General features: G+C 35.8%; 1 protein-coding gene across 4 annotated transcripts in view; it reads left to right on the top strand.

Annotated features, from left to right (window-relative positions):
- ARHGAP12 (Rho GTPase activating protein 12) overlaps positions 1–12637 on the top strand; it is a 157943-nt gene that overhangs the window by 131557 nt on the left and 13749 nt on the right. For all 4 annotated transcript variants that reach the window (XM_066280416.1, XM_066280414.1, XM_066280417.1 and 1 more), the window contains one exon: positions 8775–8876. In XM_066280416.1, the coding sequence (XP_066136513.1) occupies positions 8775–8876 (102 nt within the window). The remainder of the gene's footprint in view (positions 1–8774; positions 8877–12637) is intronic.

Genomic DNA, 12637 nt, shown 5'->3' with positions numbered 1-12637 from the left:
GAGGATCAGAGTTCCCTTAAGTTTTTTGTTGTGATTATAGCTAAGAAAGTCTGTTTAATGTTTAATATTCTGTCAAGCATTAGTCTTAAAAATAAAACAAGAATTTATTTAATAAGAAAGTTAGAAAATATTCTGAGATACAATTAGGGCCTTTGCAAAAGTATTTGGAAGTTCAGCTTTGTTTTGTGACTGCTTGTAGAAGTTTGTTTTTATCTTTCTAGGCTCCATTATACTTTCCTCTTGTGTGTTATTTTGCCATTGTGCTGTGTTATGACATCATCATTTTCTTCCGTTTCCATCAAGTCATTCTACCAAGAGGGCTTGGTTTCTGAGCTCTTGCATTCGCTGCTTTCTTCTTGGAAAAATTCTGTCAGTTGTTGGCCTGCTGTCACATCTGTAATGTCTGATCCTGCTTCAGCTGTCACTGTATGTGATCTTGTTGCATGGTCCTTGCCACAATAATTTATTTTCTTTGCCATAAATGCTTGGAGGAATGATTATAGCAGAGAAAAGTGAAACTAGATATTGAAAAAGAGTGAAAAACAAACCTAGGTTTTCCCAGTCATATTCAATGCATCTTTCATGTCATGTTATTGTATTCATATGTGGTAGCTACATCTTATTTGGTTGGTTATTTGTATCTTATGTGTAGTGAATCATCTATAGAGTATATTATGACAAGTTAAATTAAATAGATTTTTATTATTTTATTAATGTGTACATTTAAGATAACTTTTTTTTTGTTTTTCAGAGACAGAGAGTCAGAGAGAAGGATACATAGGGACAGACAGACAGGAATGGAGAGAAATGAGAAGCATCAATTATCAGTTTTTCATTGTGGCACTTTAGTTGTTCATTGATTGCTTTCTCATATGTGCCTTGACTGTGGGGCTACAGCAGACCGAGTAACCCCTTGCTTGAGCCAGCGACCTTGGGTCCAAGCTGGTGAGCTTTGCTCAAACCAGATGAGCCCGCGCTTAAGCTGGATACCTCAGGGTCTCAAACCTGGGTCCTCCACATCCCAGTCCAACGCTCTATCCACTGCACCACTGCCAGGTCAGGCTAAGATAACTTTTGAGATTTATCATTTTTACTCCAAGTTGTCTATGCTCATTGTATATTTATGGTTAATTTAAATGACTTTTGAATGACAAAAGGTACTTAAGAAGACTAAGAATTTGTAGAAGACAGTTTCATCATTATTTTGATTATGACTTTACTAATAAGAATTTCATATGCTAAATTTTATTAAACAAGTAATTATTTAAGTCCACATTGCTAGCTGCAAAGTTGAAGTAAAAGTAAAAAGATGAATTTTGACCATTATTAAATGTCGAGCCACTGAGTAGAGTTGCTGATATTATTAATAGTGAATAAGTTATCACAAGGTTGGTAAGATCCATTTTCAATGAAAAATCTAATTAGACTTGAAAATATAAATATTAGCAAATGAAATTTCCGGTAAGAAATGTTAATGACTTAAAGATTAGATTTTTATCAGCCCTTCAAGATTTTTTATTAATTTTTTATTTTATCAATTTTTATGGGCTGAAATTGATAAGTCAGGGTACGTATGTTTAGAGAAAACATCTCCAGATTATTTTGACATTTGGTTATGTTGCATACCCATCACCCAAAGTCAGATTGTCTTCTGTCACCTTTTATCTGGTTTTCTTTGTGTCATCCCACCCACCCACGCCCCATTACCATCATATTCTTGTCTATGTCTCTGAGTCTCATTTTTATGTCCCATCTATATATGGAATCATATAGTTCTTAGTTTTTATTTATTTATTTATTTCACTTCGTATAATGTTATAAAGGTCCATCCATGTTATTGTAAATGATCTGATGTCATCATTTCTTATGGCTGAGTAGTATTCCATAGTATATATTGATATGTTCCAAAGCTTTTTTTTTTTTTTGTGCCAAAACTTTTTAATCCACTCGTCCACTGACAGACACTTGGGCTGTTTCCAGATCCTCGCTATTGTGAACAATGCTGCTATAAACATGGGGGTGCATTTCTTCTTTTGGAAAAGTTCTATGGTGTTCTTAGCTATTATTCCTAAAAGTGGGATAACTGGGTCAAAAGGCAGTTCGATTTTTAATTTTTTGAGGTATCTCCATACTGTTTTCCACAGTGGCTGCACCAGTCTGCATTCCCACCAGCAGTGCAGGAGGGTTCCCTTTTCTCTACATCCTCGCCAGCACTTATTCTGTGTTGTTTTGTTGATGAGTGCCATTCTGACTGGTGTGAGGTGATATCTCATTGTGGTTTTAATTTGCATTTCTCTAATGATTAGTGATGTTGAGCACTTTTTCAACTGCCTATTGGCCATCTGTGTGTGCTCTTTGGAGAAGAGTCTATTCATTTCATTTGCCCATTTTTGATTGGATTGTCTTTTGGGTATTGAGTTTTATAAGTTCTTTATAAATTTTAATTATTAACCCCTTATTAGACATATTGTCAAATTTGTTCTCCCATTGTGTAGTTTGTCTTTTTTATTCTGTTCTTATTGTCTTTAGCTGTGCAAAAGCTTTTTAGTTTGATATAGTCCCATTTGTTTATCTTGTCTTTTATTTCACTTGCCCACGGAGTTAAATTGGTAAATATATCGCTGCGAGAGATGTCGGAGAACTTACTGCCTGTGTTTTCTTCTAAGATACTTACGGTTTTACGACTTACATTTAGTCTTTTATTAATTTTGAGTTTATTTTTGAGAATGGTGTAAGTTGGTGGTCCAGTTTCATTTTTTTGCAGGTAGCTGTCCAAGTTTCCCATCACCATTTGTGAAAGAGGGTGTCTTTACTCCATTGTATGCTCTCTCTTACCTCCTTTGTCAAGTATCAGTTGTCCATAGAGCTGTGGGTTTATTTCTGGCTTCTCTGTTTTGTTCCATTGATCTATGTGCCTGTTCTTATGCCAGTACCAGGCTGTTTTGAGTACAATGGCCTTGTAGTATAACATGGTATCGGGAAGTGTGATACCTCCTGCTTTATTCTTCCTTTTCAAGATTGCTGAGGCTATTTATGTTCTTTTTTGGTTTCATAAAAAGTTTTGGAATATGTTTTCTATATCTTTGAAGTATGTCATTGGTATTTTAATTGGTATTGCACTGAATTTATAAATAGCTTAGGGTAATAGAGACATTTTAAAGATGTTTATTCTTCTTAACCATGAGCATGGTATATGCTTCCACTTGTTTGTATCTTCCTTGATTTCTTTTATCAGTTTTTTATACTTTTTCGAGTACAAGTCTTTAATCTCCCCAGTTAAATTTATTCCTAGATACTTTATTTTTTTGGTTGCAATGGTGAAGGGGATTGCTTCCTTAATTTCTCTTTTTGACAGTTCATTGTTAGTGTATAAAAATGCCTCTGATTTCTGTGTGTTAATTTTATATCCTGCCACCTTGCTAAATTGATTTATCAGGTCCAGTAGTTTTTCGACTGCGACTTTAGGGTTTTCTATATACAATATCATAATGTCTGCAAATAATGATAGTTTTACTTCTTCTTTTCCAATTGGATGCCTTTTATTTCTTCTTCTTGTCTCATTGCTGTGGATAGGACTTCCAGGACTATGTTGAATAAGAGTGGTGAAAGGAGGCATTTCTGCTTTGTTCCCGATCTTAATTGGATTGCTTTTAATTTTTGCCGATTGAATATGATGTTGGCTGTGGGTTTGTCATAGATGGCCTTAATCATGTTAAGGTATGTTCCCTCTGTTCCCACTTCTCTGAGAGTTTTGATCATAAAGGGGTGCTGGATTTTATCAAATGCTATTCCTGCATCTATTGAAATTATCATGTGGTTTTTCTCCTTCCTTTTGTTTATGTGATGAATCACATTGATGGATTTGCGAATATTGTACCAGCCTTGCCTCCCCAGAATAAATCCCACTTGACCATGGTGTATGATTTTTTTCATATATTGCTGGATCTAGTTTGCTAATATTTTGAGGATTTTAGCATCTATATTTATCAGGGATATTGGCCTATGATTTTCTTTTCTTGTGTTGTATATGTCTGGTTTTGGAATCAGAATTATGCTTGCCTCATAAGTGGAGCTTGGAAGTCCTCCTTCCTCTTGAATTTTTTGAAATAGCTTGAGAAGTATAGGAATTAGTTCTTTGAATATTTGGTAGAATTCATTTGTGAAGCTATCAGGCCCAGCACTTTTCTTTGTTGGGAGTTTTTTGATAACAGTTTCAATCTCATTTGTTTTGATTGGTCTGTTTCGGCTTTCTGATTCTTCCAGATTGATTTTTGGAAGATTGTATGTTTCAAGGAATTTGTCCATTTCATATAGGTTTTTCGTATGCAGTTCTTCACAGTATTTTCTTACAATATTTTGTATTTCTGTTGTGTCAGTTGTTATTTCTCCACTCTCATTTTTTATTTTATTTTTTTGAGTCCTCTTTTTTTTTTTTTTTGTGAGTCTGGTTAAAGGTTCATCGATCTTGTTTACCTTTTCAAAGAACCAGCTCCTAGTTGCATTGATCCTCTGTATTGTTTCTTTAGCCTCTATGTCATTTATTTCCGTTCTGATCTTCATTATTTCCTTCATTCTACTACATCTAGGCTTTACTTGCTGTTCTTTTTCCAGTTCTTTTAGATGCAGGGTTAAGTTGTTTATATGAGCTTTTTCTAGCTTCTTAAGGTATGCGTGTAATGCTACGAACTTCCCTCTCAGGACTGCTTTTGCTGTGTCCGATAAATTTTGAGTTGTTGTATGCTCATTATTTGTTTCTAGGAATTTTATTTCTTTTTTTATCTCTTTGGTAATCCATTTGTTATTTAATAACCTGCTATTTAGTTTCCATGTCTTTGAGAATTTTTTTAAAAATTATTTTAATTTTTTTATTTATTCATTTTTAGAGAGGAGAGAGAGAGGGAGAGAGACAGAGAGAGAGAAGGGGGGAGGAGCTGGAAGCATCAACTCCCATATGTGCCTTGACCAGGCAAGCCCGGGGTTTCGAACCAGCGACCTCAGCGTTTCCAGGTCGATGCTTTATCCACTGTGCCACCACAGGTCTTCTTTGAGAATTTTTGAGTTTTTCTGTTGTGGTTGGTTTCTAGTTTCATGCCATTGTGATCAGAGAAAGTGCTTGATATGATTTCAATCTTAAATTTGTTGAGACCACTTTTGTGTGTAACATGTGGTCTGTCCTAGAAAATGTACCATTAGCATTTGAAAAGAATGTATATTCTGCTGCTTTAGGGTGAAAGGTTCTGAAGATATCTATTTAATCCAGTTGATTTAGTGTGTCCTTTACATCTGCTGTTTCTTTGTTAATTTTTTTACTTGAGGATCTATTTAGTGATGTTAGTGGAGTATTGAAATCCCCTACTATTATAGTATTGCTGTTGATCTCGCCCTTGAAATCTATCAAAGTCTGCTTTGTATATTTAGGTGTGTAGATATTTATAATGGTTATATCTTCCTGTTGAATTGTTCCTTTTATTATTATGTAGTGGCCTTCTTTATCTCTTACTATAGCCTTTGTTTTAAAGTCTATTTTGTCTGATATAAGTATTGCTACTCCAGCTTTTTTCTTTTCATTTCCGTTTGCATGAATAATTTTTTCCATCCTTTTACCTTCAGTCTATGTGCATCTTTTTATTTTTTTATTTTTATTTTTTTTCCATTTTTCCAAAGCTGGAAACGGGGAGGCAGTCAGACAGACTCCCGCATGCGCCCGATCGGGATCCACCCGGCATGCCCACCAGGGGGCGATGTTCTGCCCATCTGGGGCGTTGCTCTGTTGCATCCAGAGCCATATTAGCGCCTTAGGCAGAGGCCACAGAGCCATCCCCAGCGCCCGGGCCATCTTTGCTCCAATGGAGCCTCGCTGCGGGAGGGGAAGAGAGAGACAGAGAGGAAGGAGAGGGGGAGGGTGGAGAAGCAGATGAGTGCTTCTCCTGTGTGCCCTGGCCGGGAATTGAACCTGGGACTCCTGCACGCCAGGCCAACGCTCTACTGCTGAGCCAACCAGCCAGGGCCGCATCTTTTGTTTTAAGGTGTGTCTTTTGTAGACAACATATATATGGGTCCTGTTTTCTTATACCTGCAGCTACCCTCTACCCTATGTCTTTTGATTGGATCATTTAAGCCATTTACATTTAAGGTTATTATTGATATGTAATTGTTTAGTGCCATTTGTTCTTTCAAGATGTATTCCTCTTGTGCTATATTCTTTTCCCCCTTTGTTCTGTTTACAACAGGCCACTTAACATTTCCTGCAGCATTGATTTGGTTGTAATGAATTCCTTGAGTTGTTTTTTTTTTGTTTTTTTGGTCTGGGAAGCTTTTTATTTCTCCTCTCAATTGTAAAGAATATCCTTGCTGGATAAAGTAGTCTTGGTTGTAGGTTCTTGTTCTGCATTACTTTGAATGTTTCTTGCCATTCCCTTCTGGCCTCAGTGTTTTTGTTGAGAAGTCGCATGTCATCCTTATGGGGGCTCCTTTGTAAGTTATAGCCTTCTTTTTTCTAACAGCTTTTAATATTTTCTCTTATCACTTAGCTTTGGTATTTTAATTTTGATGTGTCTTGGTATCGATTTCTTTGGGTTTCTCTTTAATGGAGTTCTGTGCTGCTTGAACTTGTGAGAGTTTTTCTTGCATTAATTTAGGGAAGTTTACAGCTATGATATGATTGAACAAAGTCTCTATCCCTTGTTCTTTCTCTAGTTCTTCAGGAACCCCCTTGTTGCAGATATTATTTCTCTTCATGTTGTCACAGAGCTCTCGGAGAGTTTCCTTGGACTTTTTGAGTCTCTTTTTTTTTCTACTTTGCTTCCATGCCTTCGTTCAACTTGTCCTCCAACTTGCTGATTTCATCCTGTTTCATCCATCCTGTTTTTAATTCCATCCATTTCTGATAACTGTATTTGTCATCTCTGACTGATTCTTTTTAAATATTTCATTGTCCTTTTTTATACTTGCTATTTCTTTCTTTAGGTATTCGTAATGACCATCCATTGTTGCTCTAAGATCCCTAAGCATCCTAACAATCATTATTTTAAACTCTGCATCCGGAAGTTTGGTTATTTCCATATCACTCAGTTCATTTCCTGGAGGTTTCTCTTGGGATTTCATTTGTATTGCACTTCTCTGTCTTTCATTATATCTGTGTGTTTGGGTATATTGTTTGTAGAGCTGGTTGAGTCTAGGCTTGGTGTTGTCTGCCTCCAGTTTTCAGATGTGTTATTTCTAGGTCTTCTTGGGTTGTCATCAGCTGTTATTTGTAATCCACTTTTGGATTTGGCTTTTCTAGTTGAGCCTCTTTGAAGTCTTGATTTGTTTGTTTTCTGCTGGGTTTTCTTAACCCCAGGTAGTCTTGTTTACTGATCTCAGCAGGGGGCTTATTTGAAACTGTATCCAGGAATGCAGTGGGTGTAACCTGAGACTCTGAAGGCCTGATTTGCCAGTTACTCTCTCTGGGGGCGGGGTGCTTTCTCTGCTTCATTAGGGGAAGGTATATCTTGGATTTTCATGGAGACCTGAGTTACTGCTCCTCCTCCTCACTTCTTCTTTTCAGCTGTGTCTTGTTGAGCTGATTGGTGCTGGAGAGATATCTGGAGATGGGTGACCTGGAACCACTTTAATGTTGTGTTATGTGGAAGGATCAACCCCTCCCACAGCTATGACTTCCTCCAGCACTGGATCTGTCAGCTTCTCAAACCCTTCCAAGATTTAAAACCTCCAAACCTTTCAATAACATAGGAATGGTATTTTCTAAGTTAACAGACTAAAAAGTTTAAGTTAATGATAGTGCAATACAGTGTAAGTCTACACTTTACATATATTTTCTGCTATTTGCTAATCTTTTTCTCATCTGGCTAACAAAATATAATATCTAGTTAAGTGCTTTTTCTTCTCAAACTAACCTCATCAACAATATTTCTGTTTTTTTCAGATTCCTCATTAAATGGCTAAGATTTCATAGCATCTGGCTTAGTTATAATTTAACAAAGGCTGAATAGAGGAAGATGGGACTTAGAGTTTTCTTATTTCATAAGTTATTGGTCGTTGTTTATAACCTAAATTGTTGATAAGGAAATAACTCTTGAAATCACAAAACAAGATTTTGAGAATGTTGATTAGGTGGAAAAGTCCTTGATATTTGCCAGATATAATGTATACATACATGGTGGGGGAAAAGTAGGTTACAGTTGATATGAAGAATAATAAAATAATTAATAATACAAGAATAAACTTTTGCATACTCACAACTATAATCCTACTTTTGTATTTTGTCTTGCCTTTTTGAACGTACACTTTTACATAGTCATATTAAATCTAGCATAAATGTGAAGGAGTGGAATTGCTAAGCCAAGGAGTACCTATGCTTGTAAATTTGTAAATAGAGAATTACCAATTTTCCTTCTCCAGGAGTTCTTACACTTTATGCCCCACTTACATATGAGGGCCCATTATTACTCTATAGCCTCACCAACAGTTTTCATCAAACATTGGGATTTTCTTTTCTCTTTGCTACACTGTTGGGTATAAAAAGATTTTAAAGTGGCTTTATTTAGTATTTTTCTTAGGATAGAGGTAAGTCATTTATTTTTCTGTAAAATTCATATTTATGTCTTACAACAGTTTTTTGAATTTAAAGTGGGAATTATTTTATAATAGAGAAAAGCATTTGAGATAATCACCTATTTTATTATTAACAATGTAAGATTGGTCTTAATTCTTTTTGAATGTACATGTGTATATGAACATCACATAATGTTTTTTCCTTTTTTTCTAAAATGAAGTTTGGTAGTAATCAGTCCAAACCCGAGTTCACAGTGGACCTTAAGGGGGCGACGATTGAGATGGCTTCCAAGGATAAATCCAGCAAAAGGAATGTATTTGAGGTAAAACACTTTCCTAAATTATAATTCACATTCTTTTTTTTTTAAATTTATTTATTAAATTTAATGCAGTGACATTGATAAATCAGGGTACATATGTTGAGAGAAAATATCTCTAGATTATTTTGACATTTGATTGTGCTGTATACCCCTCCCCCAAAGTGAAATTGTCTTCTGTCACCTTCTATCTGGTTTTCTTTGTGCCCCTCCCCCCTCCAACCCCTCTCTCCTTCTTCACCCCATCCCCCCGCCCCCACTCCCAACCCCCCATCCCTGTTGCCATTACATTCTTGTTCATGTCTCTGAGTCTCATTTTTATGTCCCTTCTATGTATGGATTCATGTAGTAATTAGTTTTTTTTTTCTGATTTACTTATTTCACTGCATATAATGTTATCAAGGTCCATCCATGTTATTGTAAAGGATCCGATGTCATCATTTCTTATGGCTGAGTAGTACTCCATAGTATATATGTACCAAAGCTTTTTAATCCACTCGTCCTCTGATGGACACTTGGGTTGTTTCCAGATCTTCGCTATTGTGAACAATGCTGCCACAAACATGGGGGTGCATTTCTCCTTTTCGAGCCGTTCTATAGTGTCCTTGAGGTATATTCCTAAAAGTGGGATAGCTGGGTAAAAAGGCAGTTTGATTTTGAGTTTTTTGAGGAATCTCCATACTGTTTTCCACAGAGGCTGCACCAGTCTGCATTCCCACCAGCAGTGCAGGAGGGTTCCCTTTTCTCCACATCCTCGCCAGCACTTATTCTGTGTTGTTTTGTTGATAAGAGCCATTCTGACTGGTGTGAGGTGATATCTCATTGTGGTTTTAATTTGCATTTCTCTAATGATTAGTGATGTTGAGCATTTTTTCATATGCCTATTGGCCATCTGTATGTCCTCTTTGGAGAAGTGTCTATTCATCTCTTTTGCCCATTTTTGGATTGGATTGTTTGTCTTCCTGGTGTTGAGATTTACGATTTCTTTATAAATTTTGGTTATTAACCCTTTATCAGACGTATTGTCAAATATGTTCTCCCATTGTGTAGTTTGTCTTTTTATTCTGTTCTTGTTGTCTTTAGCTGTGCAAATCTTTTTAGTTTGATATAGTCCCATTTGTTTATCCTGTCTTTTATTTCACTTCCCCGTGGAGATAAATCAGCAAATATACTGCTCCGAGAGATGTCCGAGAGCTTACTGCCTATGTTTTCTTCTAAGATGCTTATGGTTTTACAGCCTACATTTAAGTCTTTTATCCATTTTGAGTTTATTTTTGTGAGTGGTGTAAGCTGGTGATCTAGTTTCATGTTTTTGCAGGTAGCTGTCCAATTTTCCCAACACCATTTGTTAAAGAGGCTGTCTTTACTCCATTGTATTTCCTTGCCTCCTTTGTCAAATATCAGTTGTCCATAGAGCTGTGGGTTTATTTCTGGGTTCTCTGTTCTGTTCCATTGATCTATATGTCTGTTCTTATGCCAGTACCAGGCTGTTTTGAGTACAATGGCCTTGTAGTATAACTTGATATCAGGAAGTGTGATACCTCCCACTTTATTCTTCTTTTTTAAGATTGCTGAGGCTATTTGTGTTCTCTTTTGGTTCCATATAAATTTTTGGAATATGTGTTCTATATCTTTGAAGTATGTCATTGGTATTGCATTGAATTTATAGATTGCTTTGGGTAATATAGACATTTTAATGATGTTTATTCTTCCTAACCATGAGCACGGTATATGCTTCCACTTGTTTGTATCTTCCTTGATTTCTTTTATCAATGCTTTGTAATTTTCCGAGTACAAGTCTTTAGTCTCCTTGGTTAAGTTTACTCCTAGGTACTTTATTTTTTTGGTTGTAATTGTGAAGGGGATTGTTTCCTTAATTTCTCTTTCTGACTGTTCATTGTTGGTGTATAAAAATGCCTCTGATTTCTGAGTATTGATTTTATATCCTGCCACTTTGTTGAATTCATTTATCAGGTCCAGTAGCTTTTTGACTGAGACTTGAGGGTTTTCTATATACAATATCATATCATCTGCAAATAACAATAGTTTTACTTCTTCTTTTCCAACTTGAATGCCTTTTATTTCTTCTTCTTGTCTGATAGCTGTGGCTAGGACTTCCAGGACCATGTTAAATAAGAGTGGTGAAAGGGGGCACCCCTACCTTGTTCCTGATCTTAAGGGGATTGCTTTTAATTTTTGCCCATTGAGTATGATGTTGGCTGTGGGTTTGTCATAGATGGCCTTTATCATGTTGAGGTATGTTCCCTGTATTCCCACTTTGCTGAGAGTTTTGATCATGAATGGGTGCTGGATTTTATCAAATGCTTTTTCTGCATCTATTGAAATTATCATATGGTTTTTCTCCTTTTTGTTTATGTGATGAATCACATTGATTGATTTACGAATATTATACCATCCTTGCCTCCCCAGAATAAATCCCACTTGATCATGGTGTATGATTTTTTTCATATATTGTTGGATCCGGTTTGCTAATATTTTGTTGAAGATTTTAGCATCTATATTCATCAGAGATATTGACCTATAATTTTCTTTCTTTGTGTTGTCTTTGCCTGGTTTTGGAATCAGAATTATGCTCGCCTCATCAAAGGAGCTTGGAAGTCTTCCTTCCTCTTGAATTTTTTGAAATAGTTTGAGAAGGATAGGAGTTAGTTCTTCTTTGAATATTTGGTAGAATTCTGTTGTGAAGCCATCGGGCCCTGGACTTTTCTTTGTTGGCAGTTTTTTGATAACTGTTTCGATCTCATTTGTTGTAATTGGTCTGTTTAGGTTTTCTGATTCTTCCAGATTGATTTTTGGAAGATTGTATGTTTCAAGGAGTTTGTCCATTTCATCTAGGTTGTCTAGTTTTTTGGCATACAGTTCTTCATAGTATTTTCTCATAATATTTTGTATTTCTGTTATGTCAGTTGTTATTTCTCCTCTCTCATTTCTAATTTTATTTATTTGAGTCCTCTCTCTCTTTTACTTGGTGAGTCTAGTTAAAGGTTCATCAATCTTGTTTACCTTTTCAAAGAACCAGCTCGTAGTTTCATTGATCTTCTGTATTGTTTCTTTAGCCTCTGTGTCATTTATTTCTGCTCTGATCTTTATTATTTTCTTCCTTCTACTACATTTGGGCTTTACTTGCTGTTCTTTTTCTAATTCTTTTAGATACAGGGTTAAGTTGTTTATTTGAGCTTTTTCTAGCTTCTGAAAGTGTGCCTGTAGTGCTATGAACTTCCCTCTCAGCACTGCTTTTGCTGTGTCCCATAAATTTTGAGTTGTTGTATGCCCATTGTCATTCGTTTCTAGGAATTTTTTTATTTCTTCTTTGATCTCATTCTTAATCCATTCATTATTTAACAGTCTGCTATTTAGTTTCCATGTGTTTGACAATTTTTGAGCTTTTCTGTTGTGATTCATTTCTAGTTTCATGCTGTTGTGATCGGAGAAAGTGCTTGATACGATTTTCGTCTTCATAAATTTGTTGAGAGAACTTTTGTGCCCTAACATGTGGTCCATCCTAGAGAATGTACCATGAGCACTTGAAAAGAATGTATATTCTGCTGCTTTAGGGTGAAAAGTTCTGAAGATCTCTATTAAATCGAGTTGATCTAGTGTTTCCAATAAGTCTGCTGTTTCTTTGTTAATTTTCTTTCTTGAGGATCTATCTAGTGATGTTAGTGGGGTATTGAAATTCCCTACTATTATAGTATTGCTGTTGATCTCGCCCTTTAAATCCATCAAAGTCTGTTTTATATATTTGG

The sequence above is a fragment of the Saccopteryx bilineata genome, chromosome 5 (assembly GCF_036850765.1).
Source record: "Saccopteryx bilineata isolate mSacBil1 chromosome 5, mSacBil1_pri_phased_curated, whole genome shotgun sequence".
Classification (NCBI taxonomy): domain Eukaryota; kingdom Metazoa; phylum Chordata; class Mammalia; order Chiroptera; family Emballonuridae; genus Saccopteryx; species Saccopteryx bilineata.
The sequence above is the reverse complement of the archived record's forward strand: the minus strand, read 5'-3'. Positions and strand labels throughout refer to the sequence as shown.